Below are 27,924 nucleotides of genomic sequence, written 5' to 3' on the forward strand. Positions count from 1 at the left end.
TTATTTGGCACTGATCCCCTAGAATTTTCAAGGATACATAATATGTACTAAATATTCCATGAGGTACATGTTCTTATAGGAAGATACAGATAAATAATCTAATGAAGAACAGTCTACAAACTGTGTTGGGATTTTACCTAAAGACTTCAGTGAAAGCTACTGGAACTCTGCCACTAACTTCACTGGGCCCATAATATTACTCTCTTATCTCCCATTACTTTAAGTCAGTATATATATATTCCAGAGGGTCCTATCTGCTTGGAGTTTGCCCTTAAAACCTAGGAACTAAACTGGAGAAATCAACTGAATTAAGTTAGAGTTGATTTACCCGTTGGTCTTATATTTCTGCAACTAGTCTGCTTCTTTATAGCAGAAAACAAAACTTTGTGTTTTGGTGAGGCTGTGCAGTGAATCACAAAGACATAGCAATTTAAAGGGGTTTTTATTGTATTGCACAAGGTATTTATGCAATCCACGTAGGTACTGTATTGAAGGATCCACATTTCGCAAACATTGGCTGTTGCTGCACACATCACTAGCATTGTGAATAACCAGTGCCTTCTTCAAAAAGTAAAATAACCAGTTGCAAGTTTAAGCATGTTGTGGAAATAAATGAAGAAAAAAGCAAGGACTATTAATACATATTTCTCTTCAAACATACAAATATACAATTTTCAGAAGAGCACCAATAATGCCAAGCAAGTATTTTGATGAGATACTGTATGTGTAGGCTCTGCATTAAAAAGCCAATATGCACACAGAAAATATATTTCAACTTTTAAAATAATTTAACCATATCATCTTGCATGTGCCACCTGTTTACAACATAACATTTCATATACAATGTCAGGCCCAAGCCTCAACGTGTGGAAATTTGTGCATACTCATTTAAAGCAGCTGAGACTGGACCAGGTGATTCAAGCTGAGAAAGCCTTCAAACTGTTCATAACTGAATTCAGAGCGGTAGTATAAGACCAAGAAAGTCTTATGGTGAATTTATAACAGAAATGGTACTATGGAAAATGAAGAAAAACACTATAAAACCCTCAAACACAAGGTTCTAGAAAGAGGCCTACATGTAAAGTGATATTGTAATAATTTATAAAAGTGAATAATTAGTATCAGTCTCCTTTCTGACACGAAGAGATTCTCACATATTCAGAAGCCTGTAGAAGTGAACTAAGCAAATGTCACTATCAGTATCATCCTCAAATGCTGTTTCTGAAGTTTCTGATCATTAATACTGGTACTTAAAAACATTTTATATTTCCTGAAACTGATTATTAAAATTTATCTTCCTGACATGAGAATTTAGTGTAATAAAAATCATGAAAAACAATAGGTAAAAAAATAGTATTTTAAGAATATTTTTAGAAAACTCATCATACAACTGCAAATACAGCTAATTTTTAAGCATCTGCTTTTGAACTCTGGTCTTTTGTTTGTTTTTAAGTGAATCACTAATAAAGAAGTAAGGGAGTACCAGTTCTAAGATTTATTCTTGTCCATTACATTGAGGACCTCATCCAAAAGTGAGGGCCCCAAGTCAAGTTGCAATGAGAGAAGAGAGCCTGCAAGATCTGAAAGGGATTCTTCTGACTTTGTCTTGGTTAGTTCACATGAAAGCCGACTGTCATCCAGTAAATCAACTGTTTGCCAATCAGTGCATCGTTCAGAAAAGCTGGATGAGTGACTGTCGCTACCATTAGTAAAATGTGAAGAAGAACCATTTTGCCCCCATATGTCATCTTTGTATGTTTCTTCATCCTCCATCTCTTTAGCTTTCTCCTGCAGTTTTTCTTCTATTACTGGCTCACAGCTAAGCCTAGGATTTCTGGATGACCTGATGGATTCTTGCTTTGAATTAAATGTCACTGGTGACAATAAAGGCAATGTAAGGGCTTGAGAACCCCCAATGGCAGGAAGGGAAATAGCATTTTTGAGCACTGGTGATGGAGTTTCTGTAAACATGGATTCAGAAGTGCTGTTTGCCCTTAAGAATTCATTGTGGATACCAGACTGGCTAACTTTGGTTTCACCTTCATTTCCAGGCAACAGCTCATAGTTGCCCTGCAAAAATGAGATGTCTCCAAAAACATCATGCTGTCCCTCTTTTCCAATGTGTATGGTGTGACGAAAATCTCCAAGTGGAGGACTGATCATATCAGGAGATAAGATATCCCTTAGTTTGAATTTCTTCCCTTTCTTATTGTTAGCAGCTTTCAAGTAGATGGGTGTCTTGGCTGGCATCTTGCTTGTAGTTTGAGAGTAGTAGTTAAAAAAAAAAAAAGGTTAGGGAAGGAGAAGCCTCTTAAAAAGCCAGTTCTTCTCAGGAGACCTTCAGTGTTGGCAATGTTACATCATCATCTTGAATCACTCTTGCACACAAACTCTTATTCTTCTGATACAGAGAACTGCGGTGTATGCGAAGGTAAATATCTCCCACATCAGCTCTTCGCAAGGTAGAGCACACGTTTTGGGGTCAGGTACCAACCAAATGCCCTGCTACTTCCTCAACTTGAGAAAACCTGCATGGGAGACAAAATCATGTTATCATTAATTTATTTTTCATGGTTCATTCAGTCTTGTTTTTACCAAACCCCAAAATTAGTCATGGTACTGACAGTTCCAGCCTACAGATTAGCTTTATGATGTTGCTTCCCTTCATTAGGCAGGATAAAAGAGTTTGGATTAACAAGGGCCACCTAACCTCTCTCTGACTCCATAGTTTTTTTTTGAAGTCAGACTTTTTAGACACAGTTGCTGAGCACAATTCATTTGATAAGTATCACTATCTCAATCTTTCTTATCCTTATTGTGGCATTCAAAATGCTGACCTTTAAGAGCACATGAAGAAACACGCTTATAACATTCAACATTAAGTTTTTGGTAGATCCAGGAAGACTGACAATCAGTCAGAAAGCTGTTTTGGGTATGGAGTAGACTCCCTTGATTTAGATAACTGGGTAATCAGATTAGCATTCAGATACTTCCAATTAATGCTGGAACACTCACAAAATGTAATGTTTCCAGTAATTGTGCCCATTTAAACAGACAGTTTTAGTAACTAGAAAAAAGAGCTCTTCCAGGTCTTTACAATTTGTCAGGAACATCTAAACTCACATGCTTTAGAGGAGACTGATTCTTGTGACTATAATCTTTAGGCTACATGAATTCTTCATAGCAATTAGTTATAGACTAGCTCATGAATTATGCAGACCACGAGGCCACAGTGATTTAGAGTTACTCTGTGCAACCAGATTTAACAGTCTCTGCAAACCATATTGTCCTACTAGAATGTGGTCTTTGAAAGGCATGATAGAGCTAACAAGGGCTAACAAGCTATTAAGTCAAAAAGCTAATGAAAACCATTCTTTTTAATACTTTAATGGTATATTTCTTCCTTTTAGTGTCACTTCCTAACTCTTGGACACTCAGAATTAACACATTTTTTCTCCTGGACATTTTTATACATCCTTCTATTATGTCCATGCACCACAGATTCCCCTGCTCTCATTAGAATACTCAGCTACAAATCCATCACCCTTCATCCATCACCATCCCCACTGTGCAAAGGAGATTACAGCTTTTACACAGCAAGACTGTTCTATATCATAAGAGGAGGGAGCTGATTGTAACAAGGGCTACTTTTCTGCCTTTTACTTGTGCCCTGGCAGGGTTTTTCCTTCACCAAATTAAGCCCAGTGTAAATCACCAGTTTTAAAACTTAGCACTGTATGTCTACACACCCAGGTTGTCAAGAAGCATTTAAGCTTTTTAACAAATCCTTTAACCACAGTAATTAGTTTCTACAGTTGGGTACTTAACTGTGCATCACAAGAGGAGCTGGGAGTCTAGCCAGGTCAGTGCTTTGGTTTTTTGATTCCCACCAGGTATCTACTGCACTTTGATAATGTTGAAGAGCCCTCCCCCACAAAACATATCAGATGTAAACAGGTTAAAGTGAAATAAAAAATAAGTTCAATAATTTGATGGGGCAGAAGATGAAACAGGAAAGCCTTATAAATATGCTTGCCTGGCCTTCAATTTAGGAGGGCATTTTATACTGTTAAGATCAATTTTGAAAATACAATTCATTGCATCAATCAATTGAAAGCACTTCAAAGCCTCCTCCTACACAAAAAAATGGTAATGCATTAGGATCTACAATATACTAGGAGATTCACATTTAATTACTCCGTGACAGTACTGCAAGATACAAAAGTAACTCCTGAATAAGATCTCTGCATGTGCCACCTGCAATGGGAACAGAACTGATCAGTCAAATCAACCCTGCAGTTTTAAGGTCTAAAATTCACTGCATTGTTTCCCTCCATTTATCCAAGCAACCCACTTAACTAAACAAAATGTCCTCAACTCTACAGAGAAGACTATTATCAAACAAAGATGAATGGTGAGGTTGTTTCATAGTTATCTAGGGGACACAGCTCTCACTTCCTAGAAATAACAGGCCAAATTATCTGATTTTAATTTCTCATTCTTTAAGGTCTTTTAATTAGAATGAATGACAATGTGGTCCCAAGTCATGCCTGTTGGTCATTAGTTTAAAAAAGAAAAATGGTAGTTCATTCAAAGCTTTCATGGTTTCCACCACTTAGGATCTGTATCAAAAATCATTATCACCAAATTCCACGGGGAGGTTTAAAAAAAACTTGAAGGACACAATGAAACATCTGAACAACAGGAAATATTAAAAAAGAAAATGTAAAATAACTCCTAGGTATAAATAGGCCATTTTAACATACAAGAAAAGCAATATATTTTATTTAGCTCATAGCTCAGTGGAAAAAAAAAAATTACAAAAACTCTGAAAACAGCACAAACTTTGGATATCCAAATCTCCTTTAGTTCTTGTACTATGAGACAGCCCCAGTAAGGGGCAGTGTAAAACCACACTACCTGAGATGATGCTGCAAGAGACTCCACTATCAAGAATTCTAAACCCTCTCTATCCAGCAGTCCCTTTAACTGTGAAGGCATTGCCTTTCATTTGGCCAGTGCAAGAGGCTTTACATTTGAAGAGAAGAAATTTCGCAATTACATGCTTAGTCCAAGCACCATTTTCTCTGCTGAAAACAAAGCAGGACTTCCATGTACAGCATACAAAGCTTCAGAGAAACTATTTTGTTTCTGCATACCAATCCTTTTTGTCAACTACTGCCTAAAGGAGTGCAGATTCTTAGATACTTCAAACAAATAAATCTGGAAATATTCAATAAATCTACAATACTATTTTTATTCATACTTAATTTGCAATTAAATAAGAAAGATTCTATACAAATAGTTAACATATAGCATATCTATACACACACACACATATATATAGTAGTTCTTTTAGTAAGAAAAAAAATGTATACATCAAACTTTGGCAAATGAAGAAAAACCTAACAAGACTAAGCTTCCAGCTCAAATCCTAGAAGACAAAAATTAGTCCACAAAATTTTCACAAGAATCTTAACACCTTAACACCTGCACTCAACAAGATTTAATGGAATCTTAAGCGCACATGGCCTAAGAGAAGGGACACAACACAACCCGGTCTTGATATCAGGCTACACAATAAATTTCTCGTTGTCTTAAAATGAGACCTTTTTCAGATCTTACTGCTAAAAGAGTCTCTTGTTTTGACTAATTTCAGCTCAGTAACCAAGTGATCGTATAGCTAAATTAGAAAGCTGAGTGAGAAATTACCAGAAAACCAGAAGTAGAAATCTTGGACTGCCAGCCTACAGTGGAAGACCATAATTTAAGAGAAAAACAACATGAAAGGGTTTTCATTCCAGTTAAAAAGATATCCTCTCTCCTAACAAGATCCAAGCACAAGCCAAACCAGAGGAATTTCAGCCCAGTGAAAATTAAAGTTTTAGTTTGGCTGTAGCGCTTGCTCATTTTCATTCCTATCACTTCACACTCTCATATAAGTATTTTGCTTGGTAACAAAGACTAATATTTTTAGAGGTGCTTCTCAATCTGCCTTCTGTCCACTCAGCAATCATCACCTTCCACACAGCTCAAAGTTTTCCATGGATGCCTTAGCTTATTCCACGGTCCATTTTAAAAAGACAGACTATCAGCAAATATCTCAACAGCTAAGGTTGCAAAGTCAGAGACAAATAAGGGGGGTCAAGGTGCAAACTTTTATTTGTGCACACATCCCAAGAAACCTAGATCCCTTAGCAAAGAAATTAGAGAAAGAAAATCACATTTCCACAGAGCAGAGCCAGAAGTGACTGTGTGTGCTGGGAAGCCTCTGGGTTTTCTCTAGGGCAATCCCTTGCAAAGGCTCTGCCTTACACATCACTGACAAGAAGCATGTGAAGCTCAGAGAAAGGCCTTTCCAAAGCATAATTTAAAATATAATTTAATTACCTTGTGGAGAAATTCAATATGAGAAAACTGAGTCTGTACATCACCTAAATATCCACATGAAAGCACAGCAACATAGCAAAAAGACAAAACTATTCAACAAGCAGTTGCAACTTTTCTACATGATGAAGGATCTGCAAGCATAGAAGAATTAGACTTTAGAGCTTCATTTTAGGTTTTAGCTATCAGCAGCTTTCAGCAGTACAAACATATTCTTAAGAACATTTTGATCAATTACTTTCACTATGTCTAAAACAGCATCGAGTGTAAAACACATTTTTACAACAGGGGCCTGAAGTCATGCAATCACAATTCCTGAATGCTAGTGAAATACACTCCCAGTTAACCCAGTCCTCAGGTACAAGAAAAGCATCAGATGATGCTCCACAGAGCTTACCTCTTATGTTTCTGGGGACTCAGGTGTCCTTATTAACCATCAGGCTCTAAAGACAGGAGGCCACAAGTCTGTCCACTTCTAGACCAGACCACCAGCTCTCCACTTATAAAGCCACTACCTTTTAAGAAGCTTAAACCACATCAAGTGCTAACAATTCTCCCTTCAGATTGTTTATAAGAGGCAGAGCCTTTGAATTAATCTATATTAAAGTCAACTTCCCTTGATCAGGTTAGAAGTCCTTGTCTCCTTTGCTTCTCCTTTCAAAGAATTGGCACCTTCCTGATTAAAGCTACAGATTTAATTACTTTATAAAAACAATCAGGCTAAATGCACTGCAGTTCAACTAATTTTCTCAACTGCACTCAACTGAGTCTCCTGGTTCAAGTCTTACCTATTTCATTGTGCCATCACATACACTATTTACAAAATGAAGGAAAAAAATCCCAAATAATTTCCACAGCTAGGAAGCACAGGTCAAGAGAGGACCTGACTCTGTGTTGCAGTTGATTCATTTCTACGTTGCCCTGAAAAGAAAGAGATGCCATGTGCTAGCTGTGAAGGTGTTTGTTCACCCTTCTCTTAAAATTCCCCATAAATGCAGACTGCAACCATTAATTTACTTCACAGAGGTCAGTTATCAGAGAATATGCACCTAAAGTGTTCCCTGTTCCAATCTGGGTCCTGATTAATAGAATAAAATAACTTATCTATTCTAGCTGTGGAGAAATAAAAAAGTAAATATTTTTGAAAGGAAAAAAAAAATCACATAAGCATGTAATTTGACTTCCCTTGTTATAAAACAATTTTTTCCACATAAATCAAAGACAAATAGTACACTAGCTGTGAGTTGTCCACTCGAACGAGGGTTAATTGCCACTAAGTGTAAGCACAGACAGGGACAGGCTGCATACAGTGTCTTTCTCTCTAGGTATCTTTCATTTCTCCAGCACCTTCTTGTTTTTCCCTCCTCCCTAAAACTTAGATTTACAAACAAAGGAAAAACAAGTTCTTGATTTTTAATTATTGACTCCTTTAACTCTTGCCACCCTGCTCAGCACTCTTTCAAACAGATCAACCTCATGTAAATCATGTTAATCAAAACAGGGAACACTTTCCACTAGTTTTAAACCATTCAAGTACTCATGTATTATATGGAAATGAATGAAGTATTTAATCTATTTAAGAATTTATATTTTAGCTTGAAAGAAAAAGAAACAAAGGAGAGCAAACTGATTTGGGGGAAGGAAAAAAAAAGAGGTCTAATTTGAGCAACTGGCCTCAGTCTCTAATTATTATTTTGTTCTTTATCAGTCTGAGATTACAAAGGCCCTTTATCAACCAGAAACCTTCATCCTTGTTAAGGTACTTGAACACTAATCAAGTTGTTTCTCAGTCATCCTTTCTGAACAAAGTGAACAGGGGGAATTCCTCATGTGGTGCTAGTGGGGGAATAATTTGAAGCCTTCTAGTGTGTCTCCCTCTCTCTTTTGAACCACCTCCAATTTTTCAACATTGTTTTCTAAGCAGATCAGAATTAATGACAATATTTCAATATAATTCTCCCTAACAGCATATATGAAGATAAAAATCACTTCTTTCTTCCTATCCTCACTGCCTTGCTTATAAACAAGATCATACTTCTGCTCTTATTCTCACCCTCTTACAACAGGAATTTTCCTGTATTTACAGAGTAGAATTATATTACAAACCATTTAAGAATTCATGTGCTAGTATAATAAAAACAAGTTCTCCAAGCAGAATAAACTATACTGGAAAAAGTAGAATTTGTTATTCTTGCCTTTTATTGGTTCAGAGTGGGCATCTCCATTTTTTTTTTTAAGGATCAATATATAAATATATTTAATTTGATCAACAAATTTTGGCAGCACACCCAGTGGCACTGCTCATCCTACACTGTTTGTCCAGTAAGACTTTACTGCTTTCCTTTACTCCAAGAGCTAAGCTAAAAAGCTTTCCAAATTATCATTCTCCAGCAAATAAACTGGATTTACACTCTACAGGATAAAAAGTAATGCCATACTTCAGAAAGAGAGAGAAACATTTTATTTCAATGTGCTCAAGCTGTGAATCAATTAATCAATTGAGCTTTCTCCATCTCCATCACCAATATACTTCACCAATATCCATCACCTGCAAATTTGTACTACAACAATTTTATACTTATTTGCAAGATGCTCATAAAAATACTATGCAACCCATACTGTATAAATAGATCTCTATTGTATCAGTGGAAATACTTCCCTTTTTGATACTGACTTATTTTTGACATTTACTCTGAGATTCTAAACATTTTTAATACATGCTTTATTAACACTATAGAGGACTAATATTTTTTAAATCTGGTTGTGATGCAATAAGAAAATAAATGCCTTACACAGTGACTATGACTATAGTTCACTACAGTGAACTATAGTCATAGTCTATAGTTCTATAGAAACTATACAGTAGAACTATTTTCTATACTATAGAACTATAGTCTATGGTTCTATAGTATAGAAAATATTCTATGACTACTCATTAGAATATTTTAAATAACTTTTTTATCAAGCAATTTTTTTTACTTTTCAACAGGCTTGGATCACAGCTCACTTTCAGCTTTGAAAAGTTAGCATCTTTTCTAGAACAATAAAAACTCTTTTCTCCTCTTCTCCAGAGACAGGGACTTAATGAGCTCCCTGTATTCTGTTGTTCAGCTTCACGGATAGAAACAGGTCCCTCTTCACTACCTCTTCCTTAGCTTTGTTGGCTGGTACATTCATACATACATTTAATACCATATAGTTCATTGCCTTCCAAAAACTGGATGAGAGCAAGTCCATGCAGATTTAGGCAGAGGTGCATGTCAGTACAAGGTGCAGCACAGCACTTTAATAATGCAGCCAGCCACGGTGAGGTTATGCTACGTCAAACAGACTGCACGCTGAAGCACAGTCACACATCTCCTACAAAGTCACACACCAGATGAGCAGATAGCTGGGTACCATAAACCCATAAGCCACCAGATGGACAGGCTTAAAAACTCGTCCATCCGTTCTCTTCAGCCATAGGGAAAAACATGAAATGGGACAAAAAAATAACCCCTACAACCCGAGCCGATGTGCCACCTAAAAGCTGGCAAAGTGCTCTGGTTGAAATCTCAGCTGTCCCCTTCAATGTCAGCCAGCACTCAGATCAGTTCAAGTGGATTAGGAATCCACACTCCACACCCTTTGTGATTCTGAACAAGTTAGCATAGATGGCTCTCCTTTGACACAGAGGGTGTAGCTCCTCAATCCAACTCTGCTCTCAAAGCCGGTTTAAGAAGTTCCCACCTTGGATTCATCACTCCTCATTGCTGGTTCCTGGTTCTGCACCGCAGTTCCTTATACCCTTCACAGCCAGACAGACCTACCAGTCACACTTCAAACAGGTCACAGCAGCAGTCCTCTCCACTGACTCAGTTTACAGGACAGGCTTAGCAACAGCTGCAGCTGCCCGATGGCAGTGCTTCAAGAGAGTTCAAGCCCAATATAACTTGCTGTCAGAAAGGCATTCTCTCCTTCCCCCCTACAGTGTGCACACACTTGACCCCTTACAGGCCAGTTCAGCACACAACAAGGTGAAAACTAACTAGGAAAGAGGTCTAAAATCACTAGGCTTGGTGAGACTGCTACTCTGCTGTAAAAAGTCTTTTCTATTGCTAAACTATCTCTTGAGACAACACTCTTAGAAAGCAAGGACTTGTGGCAGAAGGGCTGGGCAATCCTTAACCATCTCTCCTGCAAGGAAAAATGTCCATGGAATTACATCCAGACTTTATGCACTCCTAATGCAAAAATGGCTTTGTAGCTCCACTTGTTTCTGCCTTAGGGTTCCCAAGACTGCTGTCACACTGAAATTAAGTTTTCCTAACTTTATTTAATACATTCATACTATTTCTGGAAAAGACCCTTAGTTTAAAATTTCCATAATTGCTAGCTACTGACAAAAGGCAATCTAAAATATAAGGATCCTGCAAGGTTTCAAGAAAAAAAACCCCAACCACCAAACCCACAAAACCCTACCCTGAACTCCTGACCTCCAATTCTCAAATATGCTTCATCTCTAAGTCAAATACTCCTTTATCATCTTCTTGAAACACAGAATTGACATAGGCATATCACAATCACCAGTTCTATTATTCATTTTTCAGAGTGTTTAAATAAGTATTGACCATCTTTAAGTGGCTGATAAACTAGTTTTAAAACAAACTTGAAAGCCAGAGAGCCCTCTATAAGCAAAGACTAACAATGAGGTAGAGATATATAGATACAGAAAAATCTAAAGTTGCACAGGACTTATTTTTTTAATTACACAAAAAAAGGATGAATCTTGTGCTCTGTTGCAGTTCTGCCTCCTTCAGAGAATTGAATGGTCACCAAGATGAGAGCAAGGTTGATGGCATTGGGGTAGATGGAAGAAAGGAAATGCTTTAATAGATTTAAAAAAAAACCTCACTGAATTACTTTTTTGGTCCAGCTCATGCCCCCTTGAAAAATGGGGCTGAAATCACAGAGAAAATAGGGCTTCTAAAATTTTTTTATCTACATCCAGTTTCAAGGATATTGTTAGGACAGCTAAGGTTTATCACCCTTATATGAAACTAAATGGAAACCCAGAAATTACATCTTCACAGTGAGTTCATACTCTACTTCTAACAAAACAACTCCACTATTTGAAGGCGCCATTTGAGCAGAGGTAAGAATCTGGGAGTTTAAGTGACAACTGGAAGACATGTCATATTCTGGAGCTGCTCTGCAGCATGACAGTGATACCTGCAACATGCCCCAGCTGACAGGGATGCACCACACTGGATAGCAGTGAAGGGGTCCCCACTTTCTCCCAAGACATTTGGTTCTCTACCTTAAGTTGCTTGTACTCAGCAGATCAGACTTCTTTTTTTCTGGAATGTATCAAGTAGTATCAGGGTGAATTCACACTTTGTGCCAATAGTCGTATTTCACATACTGCTCTGAAAACCAGTCAGAGCAAATGAGTCTAATTTGAAAGAAATCAATATACTCAGCACTTGTACAGAGGTGTACTGTCTGACACCGGAGTGCACAGTGGCAATTCGGTGCTAAAGCTAGTTTACTGATTAGCAGCTGATATTTCTTTCAAACGCTAAATCCCACGTATTTAATTAAACTGTCCAAAATACTGTTGTCTCAAATCCCACTAAAGCCACCTTCTCAACACTCAGGGTTTACATCAGCCAGCACTCAGAACCTATCTTCCCATTTTTGTAGCCATATTTCAAAAGCTAAGTACAGATCTAAGACAAAGCTTAAGCCAAATGGTGAATGGGATGACAGCTCTTGTATAGACTGGACTTCGAATTTGCATGTGCAGGCAACATGAGAGGATAAGTAAATGGGTCAGGGAAGCATGTTGGATCCAGAGAACCCAAGCAGACCCAGTGTACTGCAAGTCAAGTCCTGTCTTTGCAAACTTCTGGAAAAGCATTTTGCAGACATTCGTTTTCTCTCAGCTCTCTGCAGGGGCTCCTGCTTAGAGCTTTGCCTCGAGACTAAAAGAGAACATAAATCTCTCTGTTCAAAGGTCAATATTTCAAAGTGCTCCAAAATGGACGTTTTGTTTTCAGAAGCAGTGTCAAGGGAAGGCGTATTGGCGGCAAAAAGAAAACTTCTAGTGGGCAGTCACATTAGGGTAATGTAATCATGACTCATGCTCCTCACCCATTTCCTGACTAGGGCTGTGCATGATCAAAAGAAAGCCAGCCACAGTAATGCTGCCGCTCGTTAATGTTAGCTGGCCTGAAAGGATTACAAACTACCAGAGAACAAACTCATTGCAGAGCATCCTATTTAAAGCCTGACACAAATCGACACTGACAAACACAGTGGCGTAACACCAACCAAAGCAAGCTGCCTTTGTTGCGAGAAACAAGTAACAACTTTTATGATGAGTTCTCCTATCCGAACCAATCCTCCCACACATCTTTAAAACACTGTAAATCCTTGGGAGGATGCCTAGCGAGAGGGAGGGGAATGTGTAGTTGCTAGTTAGTATCTAAAGAAACGCAAGATGCAAGGACCTTTTGTAACTCAGACTGCCGTAAAACAACTACCACCTCCCCAAAAATATTGTAAAAGAACATACAGACGGGACTAAGCATGAATTGGGCTTAAGTGTATCCCACCTTATAAGAAAAGCACTGCATGGGGCAATTTCTGTCTCAGTGTTCCCCTGCTGAGCACCCCGAGTGAAGCGTGTGCATAATGATGCAAATTGCTGTTCATTTGTATAAAGATTTCTTTAGCAGAAAACACATTTCAGATCTTTGTTGGTACCTCGGTCACATTTAATTTGTTCCAAAACCCACATTAATTAAAACCCCAAAATTAATCAGATATTTCATCAGAAACTAGGCTAGACATTAGGTAACAGATGCCAACACCCAGCTGCACCTCTCTGTATCCCTCACAGGCCAGATAGAATCATTCAGGCTGGAAAAGACCTTTAAGATCATCAAGTCAACGAGACAGCTTCTTTCTCTCCAGCCTACCTCAGAAGCACAGCTAGGAGCCTACATTTGCAAGCCCCTTTCACTCCTTTATAAATGCCAAGTAAGTGCTAAACATGCTGCTCAGCACCAGTTACTGTGTTCCTTATGGTACTTCCAACAAGGGAGATCAAGGGGAGAGAGATTCTGAAGGTGACCATTACATCATAATCCGTTGTCAAAACCACTGTCCATAGATTTAAGACTGATCAGCAGCGGCATTCCACTCTCGGGATACTGAAGAGACCTATACCAGGTGTCTGAGAGCCAAATTCAACTCATATTTAACAACTGTCTTTTTAGTAATGCCTCAGCTCACCGATTAGTAATCTTACCCTTTTGCCCCTCACATTAAACAGAGTACTGGGGTACAACAGGTGGGAGAAGCAAAGTGTTGCACAAGACAAAAGTTATGTTTAGGTCTGACTAAACCAATACCAGCTAGGTGTATTGAGCCTATACTTTATCCAGGTTGCAGTAATTACTTCAGAGTTGAGAGAAGCTGGTTCTGAAACAGAGCACTCACACATATACCAAGGCTTTATATTGCATTGTGACACTTGCTTCTGGACTGTTAAAGCTCTGTTCATCTTGTTCATACAACTCTAGCAGCACAGAAATTAGGTGTAGCAATCCCTTTGGGCATGGATGCACCTTGGTATTGACCAAGAACGAGCTGTTACCACATGCTGCAAGTCCTTCATGTACCAATACATACAACTGGTATGGAAAGCAGTGGTGTGTAGGCAGAAAAATAAAAGAACATAATTCTAGGACCTACTTTCCCATGTAAAGGACATATTTATTTACTTAATCCTCTAATAAGTAGGTAAGATGAAATGCTACCTTTACTCCAGGCTATTTAAAGCAAATTTCTAATGGTTCTTGCAAGCTCCAGGGAGCCAAAATTCAAGCCATGGGAGAAGCACTACGTTGCTTAAGAAAAGATGGCATGTTTTAGAGTCCAGGGTGCACAGCTACAGTGCTGACAAAAGCTTCTGTTGGGGGACAAGGGAAATCAAGCAAAATAAAACACAACAACAAAAAAAGAAACACTGCAACACCAACTTAGAAGACAAAAGCAATGTAAAGATGTTCAGAAACCAAGCCACCTAAGTAAGCGGACAGGTATTCCTGATTTTCTTACTGTAGGCAAAGGAAGAGAAACTGAAGTCAATCTCCTTGTCCTGAGAGCAAATTCAAACCATACCCAGCAAAAAAACCCCACAACATATAATAGCATAACAATGCATTAGGATTGCATTAATTTAAAGCACAGTGTGGGCCTCTCTTCTCTGGTCCATATGGTTCTTTTAACAGAGATAGCAGCTGTGGAAACAAAGGCAAGGAACAAACTAGAACTCCCTGAATTACACAACAGCAGAGACACTACACTCAAGAAGTTTAAGAGGGAACTTGCATTCAAGTAGGGCATCAACATCTCAGTGTTGCTGCTTCAGTACTGGACCAGAAGATCTTATTGGATAATGAAGGGTCTGTTTCACAGGCTCTCTGGATATAGCTCTCTTGGGACGGAAGAGAAATACCATAACTAGAAGACTCTGAAACACAGTTCCATCAAGAGGCATGTACAGTAACTTCTAAAAGGAAGAGATCACCCAAGTGCCATTCTTTCTTTCCCTCTGTACATGCCTGCTAACCTGGATTCACCAGAGGTATGCTCCTTCTGGCTGCAGAAGCAGTGGGCAGCATACCTGGGCTTCTTCCTTGGAGCCCAAGGAAATCCCAACTGCAGGAAAGTATTAAATAGTTCATTAACGGCTACTAAGACCAATGTAAAAAGTAGTTCAGCAACACTCCCATTGCTATAGTCGTAGGCTTCCTAAATTAAACTACATCCTTGAGTAAAATGGGATTTTGCTGGTTTTTTGTTTGTTCCTCAGAACACAGCTCTAAACAGGGTTCTTCCTACAATAATTCAAATTAAATATATATCTTCTTAAACAAAAATCAAGCCACGGATCTACTGCTGTTAAACTTCTGCTATTCCTGGAAAGACCATAACCCATTCACTTGAGAGGACAAAAATGGGAAGAGACAATTTAGCATGGGAAAAGGAAAAAGACACAAACAACAATGAAAAGAAAAAAATCTGCACCTAGTCAGTAAACTAAAACTCTCCAAGTACAACACATTAGCAGCTTGCAGGAAAACAGTTAACTTTTTATAGTCACCAGGTTCCCAGATTAATGGCTCTGATTGAGTTCACACCTCCCAAAGTGAGTGTTTCAAATTGTCTGAAACAAGGCAGGCAATTTCACTCAGGGTGCCAAGAGGCTGAAAGAGCATTACATCTTAAAGCAAAATCTCAACTTTAAAAACAAAAAATTATGAATACCTGAAAAATCCGGAGACTCTCAACCTGACTTGCATTTGGACTATTACATTCCCAGTGACTTATTATCCAACAGACAAATTGAGGGCTGTTTTAGAACTTGATTAAGGCTAATAAATAATAAAACCACCTTAATACTTCTTGTTAGTTACCTTACTGATGCAGAAGACACAGAACATTTTTTCACTAGTTTTATCAGACACCAAAATATTCTTCTTGAGCTTTCCACTGAAATTCTGTAATTTCCTATGTACCCGGAAATAGCCATGTGCTCCTGGGTCAAACACTTTGCTGATAGCTTTGAAAACAACTAAGATAACTTTTTGAGTCACTAGTTTACATCTTTTCTCTTTCAACTGTAATTGAATCAGTGTAATTATTGGAGGCTATACTGCAAACCAGATCAAAATCAAAACCCTTGCTTTACTAAATAGATTTCAAGATACAATACTGGTACATCTGCAGTGGAAGGACAACTTGCAATATATACAGCTCTTCTTTTAGCCCAGTACATCCACTGAAAACCATGAATGTTTTTTTTTTATCCTGTCACAGGATCGCAGATCAATTATGAGGTCTTACACAGCAGCTTAACATACCTGATTTCACAGGAGTTTCTCTCCATTTGCAGGCCCCAGAAGGTGGTGCCACTCCCAAGTCAGACTAATAATACAAAGAAACATGGTAGCTTTTTTCCTAAAGGCATTTGGAGTTGTGTGAGCTTTCTGATCAGCAGGACTTGAAGCCTCCGTTACCAGCAAGTGCTCTTTAAACTCTTTGCCTTGAATTGATCCATTTCAGTTCGAAAACTACCCTAAGATGATCTGCACTGGGAGACTTAGAATCAAAGGGAAAAAACGAACAGGTAGATAATGAAATTGAGGGACAGAGCCGCCTTGATCAACTGTGTCCTTATTTCAGCCGGGATAGAGTTAATTTTTATCCTGGTAGCTGGTACAGTGTTGTGCTGTGTTTTATATTTAGAGTGAGAATAATGTTGATAACACACTGATGGTTCAGATGTTGCTAAGCAGTGTTTACACAAAGTCGTGGCTTTTCAGCTTCTCACCCCACCCCTGCAGTGAGTAGGCTGGGGAGAAGCTGGGAGGTGACATGGCCAGGACAGCTGACCCCCACTGTCCAAAGGGATGTCCCATAGCTTATGGTATCATGGTCAGGATACAAACTAGGGGGAAAGGTGGCCACGGGCCACCGCTCATGAATTGGCTGGGCATTGGTCAGCAGGTGGTGAGCAATTGCACTGTGCATCCCTTGTTTTGTACATTGAATTGTTTTATGATTATCCCTTCCTTTTCTGTCCTATTAAATTGTCTTTATCTCAACCTATGAATTTTACTTTTTTTTTCCCCCCTACTTCTCTCCAAATCCCATAGGGTGGGGAAGGAGTGGGCAAGCAGCTATGTGGTGTTCAGTTACCTGTCAGGTTAAACCACCTCAAGCTGGTATCTGAACACCAGCAAGCCACTTGAGTTTTAACAACAGCCCAAGTCATGCACTCAAGTTTTAAATGGAAGACTAAATCACAAAGGCCACAGTTTCTGGAAGGAAGACTTTGCTCAGAAACAAATAAGAGGTCAGAAGAGTTAACCAAGCTGAAGCTCATCCTCTTGAACTGTAGTCATAAGAGGCTAGTGCAATTCCCTGCTGCATAAGAGAGGACACTGAAGGGAAAGATCCAGTAATTCTGTATTTGGCCATCACCATGTTCAGTTCCTGTAGCCACAATTCCAAGACTATTCATGAAACAAAAGAAAGTTCCAGGAGAGCCACAAGACTGACATTATCACTTACATTTCACTGAAGCACAGAAACATTAAGGTTGGAAAAGACCTTTAAGATCATAAAGATCATCCAACTATCTAGCTTCAGTTTGCTAGACTGAAGCTAGTCAAAGCAATTACAAAGGAAAACATACATTTTTGGAAGAGCAAGAACAATTTACTCAGGCTTATGGTAGATTCTCTGTTATTTGAATATTTGCTAATTTTTTCTTTGCTTTTTAAGAAATTACTATTTAATTCAAACAATTCAGGCAGAGCCAGGAGTCATACTGACACAGAACTGGGTCATGATTCAGGAAAGGCCTACAGCTTGTCATAAGCAAGTTCCCAGTGGTCTGGTCTGACTTTTATCATTCAAGATATGAACAATTTTCTCCCCTAAATTCATGGCATTTCTCTTAAGAATTAAGTATTTGGAAAAGTATTTTTATCTCAGTAATGCCACACTAAATTTTTAGAGCCTTTCTGTCCACAGATTTTGTTTCTTTGGCCATCAAGATGATTATGAAGGTTGAAAGGACAAATCTCCTGGCAGTTATCAAAATAGACCTCGCATCAAAACTTGTGTTTGGAAAGTTCTCATCTTTCAGCACAAAACAGAAAAAAAAAAATCAGCAGATCTCTGTGTTAGACACTACTTCAAATCCTGCATGGAGAATCAAATAAATTCTGTCCTGTCAAACTGCCATCAACAGTTTGAGATCTTGCAAAATTTTAAAACCATTCCTCCTTTGACACTGTGCAAGCAGAAGGGCACGCATTTCACAGCAACTTAGGCCTCTTCAAAACAAAGAGGAAAAACTTAACATTTTAAAGTATAATGGTCCAAGAGGAGTATAGAAGATCCACGACAAAGTAGAATCCATGTCCAACTACAGATACCCAGTTTTGAAGAAAAGCACAATTTAAAAATATTATATGTGGCTTCATTCACTTTAATTCCCAAAAAAAAAAAAAATTCACACAGTTCTTGAATTTGAAAATACAGCTGTAACTTCTTTTCAAGTTACATCTCCTTTGTATTGTTACTACTGCAAAACTTGACTTTGAGACTTTCAGGATACTTATCCCAAAATGACAAACTTTGAAATTTGGAAAGCCCAATAACTACCATCAGCTACCTCAGCAGATGGATTGAAAGAACACACTAAATCAGAGCACCTGAAAAATCATCTGGTACCATTTCAGTCACAGATCTTAAATGTACACACACACATAGACAGCTGCTCCTACTTCTGCAGATACCACTTTTATTACAGAAAGAATACACACAATTTCTCACATGATGCCTTTTTAACACGTCCACCTACACTTCAGCTGTCTTGAAAGCTTCCATTTTAAGGCTTATTTTCAGAGTTGTTTATCAATATCTGACACTGCCATTCCACATTTTCTATCCTCTTCTGCAGCCATCTGTATGTGTTTGTTTATTGGGAGGACTGGAAGGAGGTGGGAGAATTTTAACCAAAGTTTTTAAACTGTTTCTCTAATGAGATAAGACAAAATGATTTGACTCCCCAGCTATACTATAATGTCTTTTACTCCTACAGATACGCAAACCATCAAAATCCACAACATTGCTAACAGGTTCTGGCACTTCTGTAGTTTTTACTGTGTCTTTTCCTGTCATTCTGAATTACCAGGACAGGCAATGTCAAGGTGTTAAAGCGTATAATTTTTTACAAGATTCAGTAGCTTTAGTGTCCGACATCTAGAATCCTCTGAAATCCACTCTATTGAAAATATCAGCCCTCATTGCTTACATTGCTCCATCCCCACAAACAACTCAGTTGGCAGGAACAGCCATCAACCCAAATTCAGATCAGTGACGAAACAGCTACATAAAAACCAGGGATGTGGAACTAGGAGATGGAGGACAGTGGAGGTGGGGAAGAGATTAAGGTTTATTCTCAGATGCAAGGAACAAAGACATTTAAACAGGCTTGATGCAGGAAAATTGGTTGGAATTTAGCAACGGGAATAATTTGCTTAGACTGCTCATTTGGCCACTGAAGCCTACTTCTTTCCTTGCAGATTTTTCAGTTATATGCAGATTATATATTTGTATTTTCAGAGACTATTTGGATACCCTTAAAGATGTACACTTGAATGAATATACTGTTCATACCAAAGGCAATGTCAAAAAGCCTCCAATTTATCTGTTGTTGCTTCATTAGAAAACAATTCTGTCACTTCCTCCTATCCAGCTGTCAGAGCATCTCCCAGTAATCAAGATGTTATACCATGCCACAAAATACCTTATTTACAATTTCTATTTCTCTGCCAAGGTAGAGGCATGGTTGCACTCTCAAGGCAAAATAACTACTGCAACTACCAGTGAAATTAATTCTCAGACAAAAATGTGAAAACCGTCCACAGCATAAATTGCATGATTGTTCAGCACTTCCATTTGGAGAGGCAGGTTTTATTTTTGTCCTCACAAATTCCTTTAGGAACTCCTACAGATTAATAACCTTCTTGGACTCTTGCTATTGTAATTTTTTTTCGTTGAGACCAGAAGTATGCATTTTTAAGAGAGCTGCACAGTCCACTGGTATCAAATGGATTACTTTGTTGTCCTTGCTGTTGACCTCAGGGGATTCTTATCTGAAAGACTCCAGAGGCTGAGATGGGTATTCATACTGCCTGAAGATACACGAAAAGAAAACCAGAAGAATCACAGCCTCTCTTTCCACTAAAATCATAGCAAGCAAGTGGGGAGGGACATGCAAAACAGAGCAGCAGCCATACAAATTACTGGTCTGCTCAGTCCACTATCTTTGTTCCTAACAACAGATTTTCTATTCAGTCTTGAGGATTTCTGCGTGCTACTGATTATTTTGCATGTTACTAATAGAAACAATTTAAGCAGAAATGCTAACAGTAACGAGCAAACCTTTTCATTTAAGTCTTTCATCAAACTGAATAGATGCTACCCCTGCCTTCTAGGCAGCATGACCAAAGTGAGCAGTGAATTACTTCAGATTTGTACTACTGCAGCAACACACCCCTAACCACAAGCCAGGTATCTAGTATATTAAGAATTACACACATGTAAAATGACAGCAATAACATCTCACAGAAGACAGTTCTTCAGCTGTTGTGTCTTTTGGGGCAAGGAATACCAACAGAATTGTAGCTGTTGTGAACATCACCTTCCTCCTATTTCACCTTTCCACTCCAACTGTTTGGACTGAAGCAAAGTACAGTCCTGTATGCCATATATACAGCCTATGCATGGACATGCTACTCCCATTCTTCACTTCTATATTCCCATCTGGGAAACAATCAAACAGAAGAGACCCCCAGATGCATTACATCTCACCCTCCTATGAACCATGGTTATTATTCCATTATTCATGGCTACAGGAGCCATGAGCAAGCAAGGAATCAGCCTGAACTTGATCAAGAGCAGTAATCTATGATATCCAGAGCAGAAACACTGAGCTGCATCTGACCTGCAGGACAATTTATGGCACTACTCCTTCCTTGTCCCTCTTTCACTCGCAATGTAGTTCTTCTACTGTTCAAACCTTAAATTGGGCTAGCCCCTAAAATTATTTCTAGGAGCAATGTATCCTTCAAAGGGAAATGCTAAAGACTACACAGCCACAAACCATCCTCCAGATGAATAGAGACAAATCATTGAAAAGCCAAAGAAAAGTGCCTTTGCAAGGACCACAGTGCCTGGGAGAAATGGCATGGCTGGCCTTTACATGGCATTACGAAAGGCAGAATCTGCACCTTCTTTTCTCTTCACCCTCACTGTGGCATGTGCAACTTCCAGTTTCAAGTATGCTTTTGTTTTTATTCTTTGTGGTTACAGAAACATGTACTCTCAAAGAACTAATGAGTCACATTAATGTTTCAAATGACATGTACCTCATAAAATTTCAACTGATTAGGCTGTCATTTGAAATCTGAACATGAGAATACTGATCTAACTGTCCTCTGGAAACAAACTTTAACCAAACTGAAACAATGCTTTAGTTCCCAAAAGACAGTTTATCAAATAATCAAAAAATAAATACAAAAAATTAATATTGATGGCCATTCCCCTGTAGAATTTCATTAAAAGCAGTGTCAAGAATGCCTTAAAAAGATCCTGTCACAATCAGGATAAGATGTTTCTGGTGTGCATCTTCAGCACAGCAAAGGGGAAAGAAAAAATAAACCAAAACAATCACCTTGGACATCCACCAAAACTCCGTCACATCTTGGACTAATCTCTGCTTCAGTTTCAGATCTAATTTACCCAATCTCACAAATAAACAGAATTTAACTGAATCAAAATATGCACTGAACCATGTTAACTGAGCTGAAAAAGTAAAGTTAGAAGTTTCTAAAAAAATAAGTAGGCCTTCATGAAAAAGATGTATGCAAACATACACAATTCAGGCTTTACTTAGGCCAAACTGGAGATACACATAAGAATAAAGAATGGAACTTATTTCTGATCAAAATATCTTGATGGATAAAATTTAAAAGGTTAGATTTAGGAACTATTAGAACAAAGAACTTTTAAAAAATTGTTCTGGTCTCATAAAGGTTGAAATTACTGAAGTACTGATTTTTTTGGTAGAATTTAAAAGCTTTCTGAATGAGAAGACTCCATAAGTGCTGTCATATATTTCTTAAGAATATAAAGGAAATATGAGAAACATAAACAAAGAAGTGCAAGAATATAAATATGAAGCAATAGCCCCCAGCAACACTGGCATTATATTCCTGTACATCACTTGGTACAAGTGCATCATTTAAGTACTAGAAAAAACACACCCACAAAATGTCTACTACACAGAAACTGACCTACTCACATAGTTTGAGAATACCACCTTCTTATAAACAGCTTAAGGAACTTTACTTGAAGAAGAGAAACAGAGAAAGTATTTATCAAAGCAATAAGATCCTTTAGCCTCTTCTTTACCAAGACTTATTATTTATACTCTTTCAGGGATTAGGATTTCTCCTGGTGAAGATGGTGACAGAGCTCTGCTGGCTAGGGAGCTGGTTTCACAACCTCTCTGCAGAAGGGCTTCAGAGATGCTGACTGTGGTAGCAGCAAAGCACCTCTGATCTTCCTTGCAGAGTACCACTGAGAATTATGAACCCCATAATTAGAAATATCATATGTAGAGCACAATGGTTACAAACTCAAAGAACACAAAGTTAGAAAATCCGAAGATTACATTATTTGTGGAATCATTATTTGATTCCTTCATGATCTGCACCAGCCAAAACCACTATGATAGAGCAGGGGCTTCAGCTTTAGCCCAGAATTTCAAAAGGATCTTCCTTTTTTGCTATGTCTCACCTAATTCACCCCACACACTACGTAGGGCAAGAGGACTGTGAAAAATAACATGACCTTAATGCACTTATATGTATATCACCATTTTCTACAGGCTTTTGCCAACTTATGGATACATCCTTTTACCAGAAAAACAGGCTTTGCAGTTTTGGGTTTGCTAGACTTGAATGTTATACTGTATAGATTTCTTAGCAGGGAGGGAAAAGAAGGAAATTTCAGAGTAACAGTTTGCTTTTATTTACTATTTTTATGCTAGTGCCTAATATTCATAAAACAAAAAATCCCACACTTGGAATGAAGACTCAACACCTGTTTCCTTTGTTTTAGGCACAACACAAATCCTCAGAAACATATAAAGTTTCTATAGCAAAATAGTGAGAAACACACTTGAAACACCTGGTATTTCAAAGCGATGGAAAAAAAAATACACCAAGCCCTACATTTTAGATCTTCCAAGCAAAGATATGGAGTAGTATTTATTTTTAGAAAGTTCTTACGGATGACTGAAAAAAAATTAATTGCCATGTAAATGTACCTAAACAAGCTTGCAGACCTGATTAAGCAAGTCATACCTAGTCTCAGCTTGTCATCAGCTCTTGTATCTCAACAGAAGGTCAGCTGCTGTTGACATGTAATCATAGAAAAGTTCACTTAGCTCGTTCAGAATGAGACCCAGCACAAAAACTCACAGTATCAGTCTATTTAATTTCTTATCTAACATGCTTCCCGTTGACCTTTATGATAGAAATCAAAGCAGTGTATCAGATTTGATGAGCTTTTCCCTATTATTCCGTGCAAGTAAAAACAGCATGAACACAACATTTACATAGTTAAATTGTATGTTGTTGCTCTACCACACGTAGTGAGGGTTGAAACCCTTTATGTGGCTCCCTGGCATTCATGAGATACTAGGTCATCAAGTTTTAAGAGTATTGCAACACTCGCTAATTTCAAAGATAAGAATAACTGTAATTCAAATTACTTGTGCTAAATATACATTTCAGTAAAATGGTCTTGAATTAAAACCTACTAAGATCATGATGATACAATTTAGTATGAGCATTCAAAAACGACTCTCACATTTTCAGAGTTTTAGGCACTAAAATTGTTATTTGCCTGTAGGCTCAGCCTGTAAATGGCTTGCAAATGGCTTATCTTTCCTCTTTAAAAAACAAAAGCACAACACAAAAAGGAGTAAAATACATTCAGCAGTTCACTAGCCTCTCAAAAGAAAAATCTCACAGCTGCTTACAAAGATTATTGACTAACTGTGCTCTTGTGGACTTGACTAGTGGTGAAGTCATAAAACAAGTACTTGTTTCTATACTATTTATTCCACAAATATCAATGAAACTAAGTAAAGGTATAAATACATCTTGTCACCCTGGCCAACTTTGTCCTCTTGTAATCATCCCATTTTATCTTGGCAGTGTGATTCCTGAGGCTTTTACCGGGTCTTGATATAACCCTTGAACTATGAGGAAGTTAATCTTGTCAGCCAGTTCCAGCTGCTCCCATCAGACTCACCTTCCCACCAGGCACCATGCTGGATCAACATCGTTGCTCAATAACATAAGGAATGTCAATTATGAGTGTAAATACAGAACACTGTAAAATATTGTAAGCAATGCTTATCTGCATGAATGTCAACCAGAAATTTTAACACAGCACTAGAAGTGTGTCTCTTCTTCAGCATGAGCTTTACTTGAGCTCAGGAGTAGTTGCATCTTTTTCTGCCATCCTGCTTCACACTTCACACAGGATGTACTGAACTCGGCAGGGGAGCCAGAACTCTGCTCTCACTGCCCCACCCAGACACATCCCTTAGCACCCCCGAACCGCTTTCACTGCCTACTAACCCGTCTGCTTCTTAGTGAGAGAAAACCATTTAAAAACAGTCCTCTACCCAACAGCCGAACACAATTCTTCCCACATCCTCGTTTAAGTGGAGACTTCAGGTTATTAGGGAAATTCAGCTTGCTATCACACAAACAAACAACACTTTCAGCCAACTGCCTTCCCTATAAGCATTGCACTCATGGAGATACCGCGGCTTTTAGGTACAGACCACCCAATTAGTTCAGTTTTACCACTGGGGGAAGGAGAGTCCTCCATGAGATGGCTCAGATCTTGAGAATATATATTTACTCTGACGTGATCATAAGAGGGGAAAAAAAAAAGATGGTTTTATTTGTTTGTTTCCAAAAAGTAAAATTTGCATGGGGGAGGGTGAAAGCCTGTGGGGGTTTACATCATTATGAAAAGCCAAACAGGCATCAGGTGACCTGATCCACAGCAGTTCTGTTCAATAAGGTGAGGAAGAAGAGGAAGAACTGGTCAGAGAGCATTGCTAAGCCCCTGGAACACACACGATCTCACTGGCAAGAAGCAAAGGAGAACCTGATGGCAAATTCTGCATGACAGAAAGAAATTTTTTTAAATGCAAGCTCCCATTTCTTCCCCTAACTATTTGTTAAAACTTGGGCAGAGGACCAGAATTTCTTCTAGAAGCCATCTAGGTCAGAACACTGTAAACCAAAGCAGCCTTCCTAATTATGAAAAGCTGAGAGCAAAGCATGTTCTGCCATGAACCGTGGCTTTTGTTGGTTACAGTGAAGCTGATACAAGTGGTTTGGAACAGTTTTAGATGTCTCTTTCAAGTCAATGTGACATCTAGCCACAGCAGTCAAATAGGGATGGTGCAGACCCACGCAGCTGCTGCCTCAGGGAAAATGTGGCTCTGGGCTGCCTCTTAGGTGATATCCATCTCTTTCTTTTCTAAAATTCACCCAGGCTGCCTCCTGGTGATTCAGGCTGGCTTTACCAATCACAGAAGAGGGGCAGAGGTAGTTTCTGCAGCCTGGTTTTTACCTCTGTGGATGTACAAGGTGCTCCCCAGACAACAGTAATTGTGATTACCTTTAATCTAAGGAGAAGATAGGCCCTATTGTTTCCTTCCCAGATACCGCTGGCTTATGCTGAGGCCAGGAAAAATCATTCCCTTCTGTACTCTCCTACCGACTAAAGAACCTGCTCAGTTCCTCTCCTTCGCATGCTGTAATGCAAAACAAATGTTCAAAGCAAGGAGTGCCTCGAACACAGGAGCTTTCTCCTGCTTTTCTGAATGTTTCTGCTGAAAGGCTATTTGTAACACACCACAGAGTGCAAGTAAATCTTACTGCTAATGCTAAAAAAGGCTGAAGCCTTTCAGTACAAGACACTTTAAAAATAAATCCTTGCAACAGGAATCACCTGCTGATACATGCTTTTATGTTTAGCCAGCTGCCAAGATGCCACATCTGTCACTTCTTGCTTCCAGAAATGTGCTTTCCTTTTCTGTAGGGAACGAGAAAATTCTGCTTCTAGAATTGCGATGAGTATCATGATGCCTTTTTTGGTATCTCTGTCATTCCTCTAAACATCTAAGCCACAGCACATGGATTACAAGATTTCTGGTAGTTTGTATCTAGAGAATTGTTCAGCTTTAGATTTTCATACCTTAAACCTTCTGATTTTTTTCATCTACGTTTTCCTGAACAATGTTACATCCTTACAACATATATATAACTGAAATTAATGGTCTATGCATGAGTCCTTGCCTCCCCACCCTCCAGATATTTTTCAAAGGAAAATAAGAAATCAAAATCATATTTGTTACATTAAGCATTTCATAATAAGCCTTCTTCCTATTTTTAAAACAAAGCAACAATCTACAGTGACGCAAGTCCTAAATTAATTGCTTCCTCTATTTTGGTCTCTTAAATTTCAACTGAAAATAAATCAAGTCCTTTCTATTAATCTACAGCCCGTATTTCTTCATCAGCAGCCCAACCCAAATTCTCAAATTTGACTTCCCGACTTGAACTCTTAGCTCGACAACCAGCATCACACCGGGTACTGACTTGCCCCCAGCGCAGAGCTTGCCCTCGGTCCAGCCCCAGCCGGGCAGGGAGCAGCGCACTCAAGCGCACGGTTATTCTCAGCCCCACGCAGGAAGGCGCGGCGCAAGGGGACACACCGCACAAAAAGGAGCGCAGCCTGTTTCGGGGGGTGTAGGCTGAGTATGCCTTCTGCCTCCAGGGCAAGGGCACAAAAACAGGCATGTCAAAATACGCCGGGATGGAAATTTAAACCGATACAGGGGCGAATTTCAGTGATGTAGAAACACCCTGAGTCCTTCTAAGCGATAGCTCGGGCATGAACCTCCCGAGCAGTCTCCAAGATCATAATGGGTACTCTCTCTGGCTACCCCGAAATGAGCAACCTCCCTTCCAGCCCCCCGAGCGGGCGCGCTGCGGCCCCGCCGCCTCTCCGCAGGTCAGGAGGGGCAGTGCCGCGTCCCGGTCGCGCAGCCCGGCGGTGGCGGCCCTCTCGCTCCGCTCCCCGACTTACGGCGCTGCCGCTGCTCCCGCGCCGCTCCTCCCTCCCGAGCTATCTCCCTCCCGCCGGTGCGGAGCCGGGAGGGCAGCGGGGCCGCCCCTCCGCGACTCGGGCCGAGCGCGGCACCTGCGAGCGTCTGTCAGTGCGCGGGCGGCGGCGCCCCGTGTGCCGGGGGCGCGGCGCGGGGCCGCGGGCGGCGAGCGGCTGCCGCGGGGAGGCGGCGCTGCCGGCGGCGCCGCGGGCGGGGAGAGCGGGCTGCAGGGAAATCCTGGCACCGCGGAGCGCCGGCGGGGAGGCGGGCAGGGAGGCCAGGAACAACCACAATAACAATAAAAGGTTCCCCCCATCTTTTTTTTTTTTTTTTTTTTTTTTGCTGTTTTGCTGGGGTGGGGGTGTTGCGGGCAGTCCGGGAGGCCTTCCCTACACCCTGGTAGTGTCCCGGTGAAGCCCTCGGGTGGGCAACCCCCCATCCCCCTGTCCCCCGAGCACAGTCAGCTCTGAGGTGTGCTTTAAAGCTAATGATTTTTCACCCGAACCCTCTTGCCCCTCACCTCTTCGGCGCCCCGATCCGTCAGGGGTGAGACTCAGCCCGCTCTCCGCCCGCCGCACTCATTCATCCTGCCTGTCCTCCATTATTTACGCGTTGTTAAGGAGCGCTCGGGCTTTCAGGATTCGGCGGTCTGTGATTTACAGGTAAGCGGCAAATACTGCGAGAGCCGGCGAGGC

The 27,924-nt window shown here is 39.7% G+C and overlaps 1 protein-coding gene and 1 long non-coding RNA gene across 4 annotated transcripts in view; one reads left to right on the forward strand and one right to left on the reverse strand.

Moving 5' to 3' along the window:
* Positions 1 to 425: 425 nt before the first annotated feature.
* Positions 426 to 27,896, reverse strand: CDC42EP3 (CDC42 effector protein 3). Of its 2 annotated transcripts, none has more exons than XM_009091723.4 (2): positions 27,750 to 27,896; positions 426 to 2,528 (listed from the first exon to the last, which is right to left on the reverse strand). In XM_009091723.4, exon 2 carries the CDS (start codon positions 2,248 to 2,250, stop codon positions 1,489 to 1,491), a length of 762 nt encoding a protein of 253 aa, XP_009089971.2. In that variant the 5' UTR covers positions 2,251 to 2,528; positions 27,750 to 27,896; the 3' UTR covers positions 426 to 1,488. The 2 variants fall into 2 exon arrangements, with proteins under 2 accessions (XP_009089971.2, XP_030092276.1); XM_030236416.2 differs by lacking the exon at positions 27,750 to 27,896 and adding an exon at positions 27,211 to 27,355.
* Positions 27,452 to 27,924, forward strand: part of LOC108962305 (uncharacterized) — a 63,380-nt gene continuing 62,907 nt past the window's right edge. Inside the window, exons 1-2 of one of the 2 annotated variants that reach the window (XR_007777098.1) lie at positions 27,452 to 27,534; positions 27,774 to 27,891. This is a non-coding gene — a long non-coding RNA (uncharacterized LOC108962305). Of the gene's footprint in view, positions 27,535 to 27,773; positions 27,892 to 27,924 lie in introns of those variants that run through there. The other variant, XR_007777097.1, reaches the window with a different exon arrangement.

Source organism: Serinus canaria, chromosome 3 (assembly GCF_022539315.1).
Source record: "Serinus canaria isolate serCan28SL12 chromosome 3, serCan2020, whole genome shotgun sequence".
NCBI lineage: Eukaryota > Metazoa > Chordata > Aves > Passeriformes > Fringillidae > Serinus > Serinus canaria.

Excerpts from the sequence above, each read along its gene's own strand:
- CDC42EP3 (XM_009091723.4), bottom strand. The coding sequence starts at position 2,250 with ATGCCAGCCAAGACACCCATCTACTTGAAAGCTGCTAACAATAAGAAA.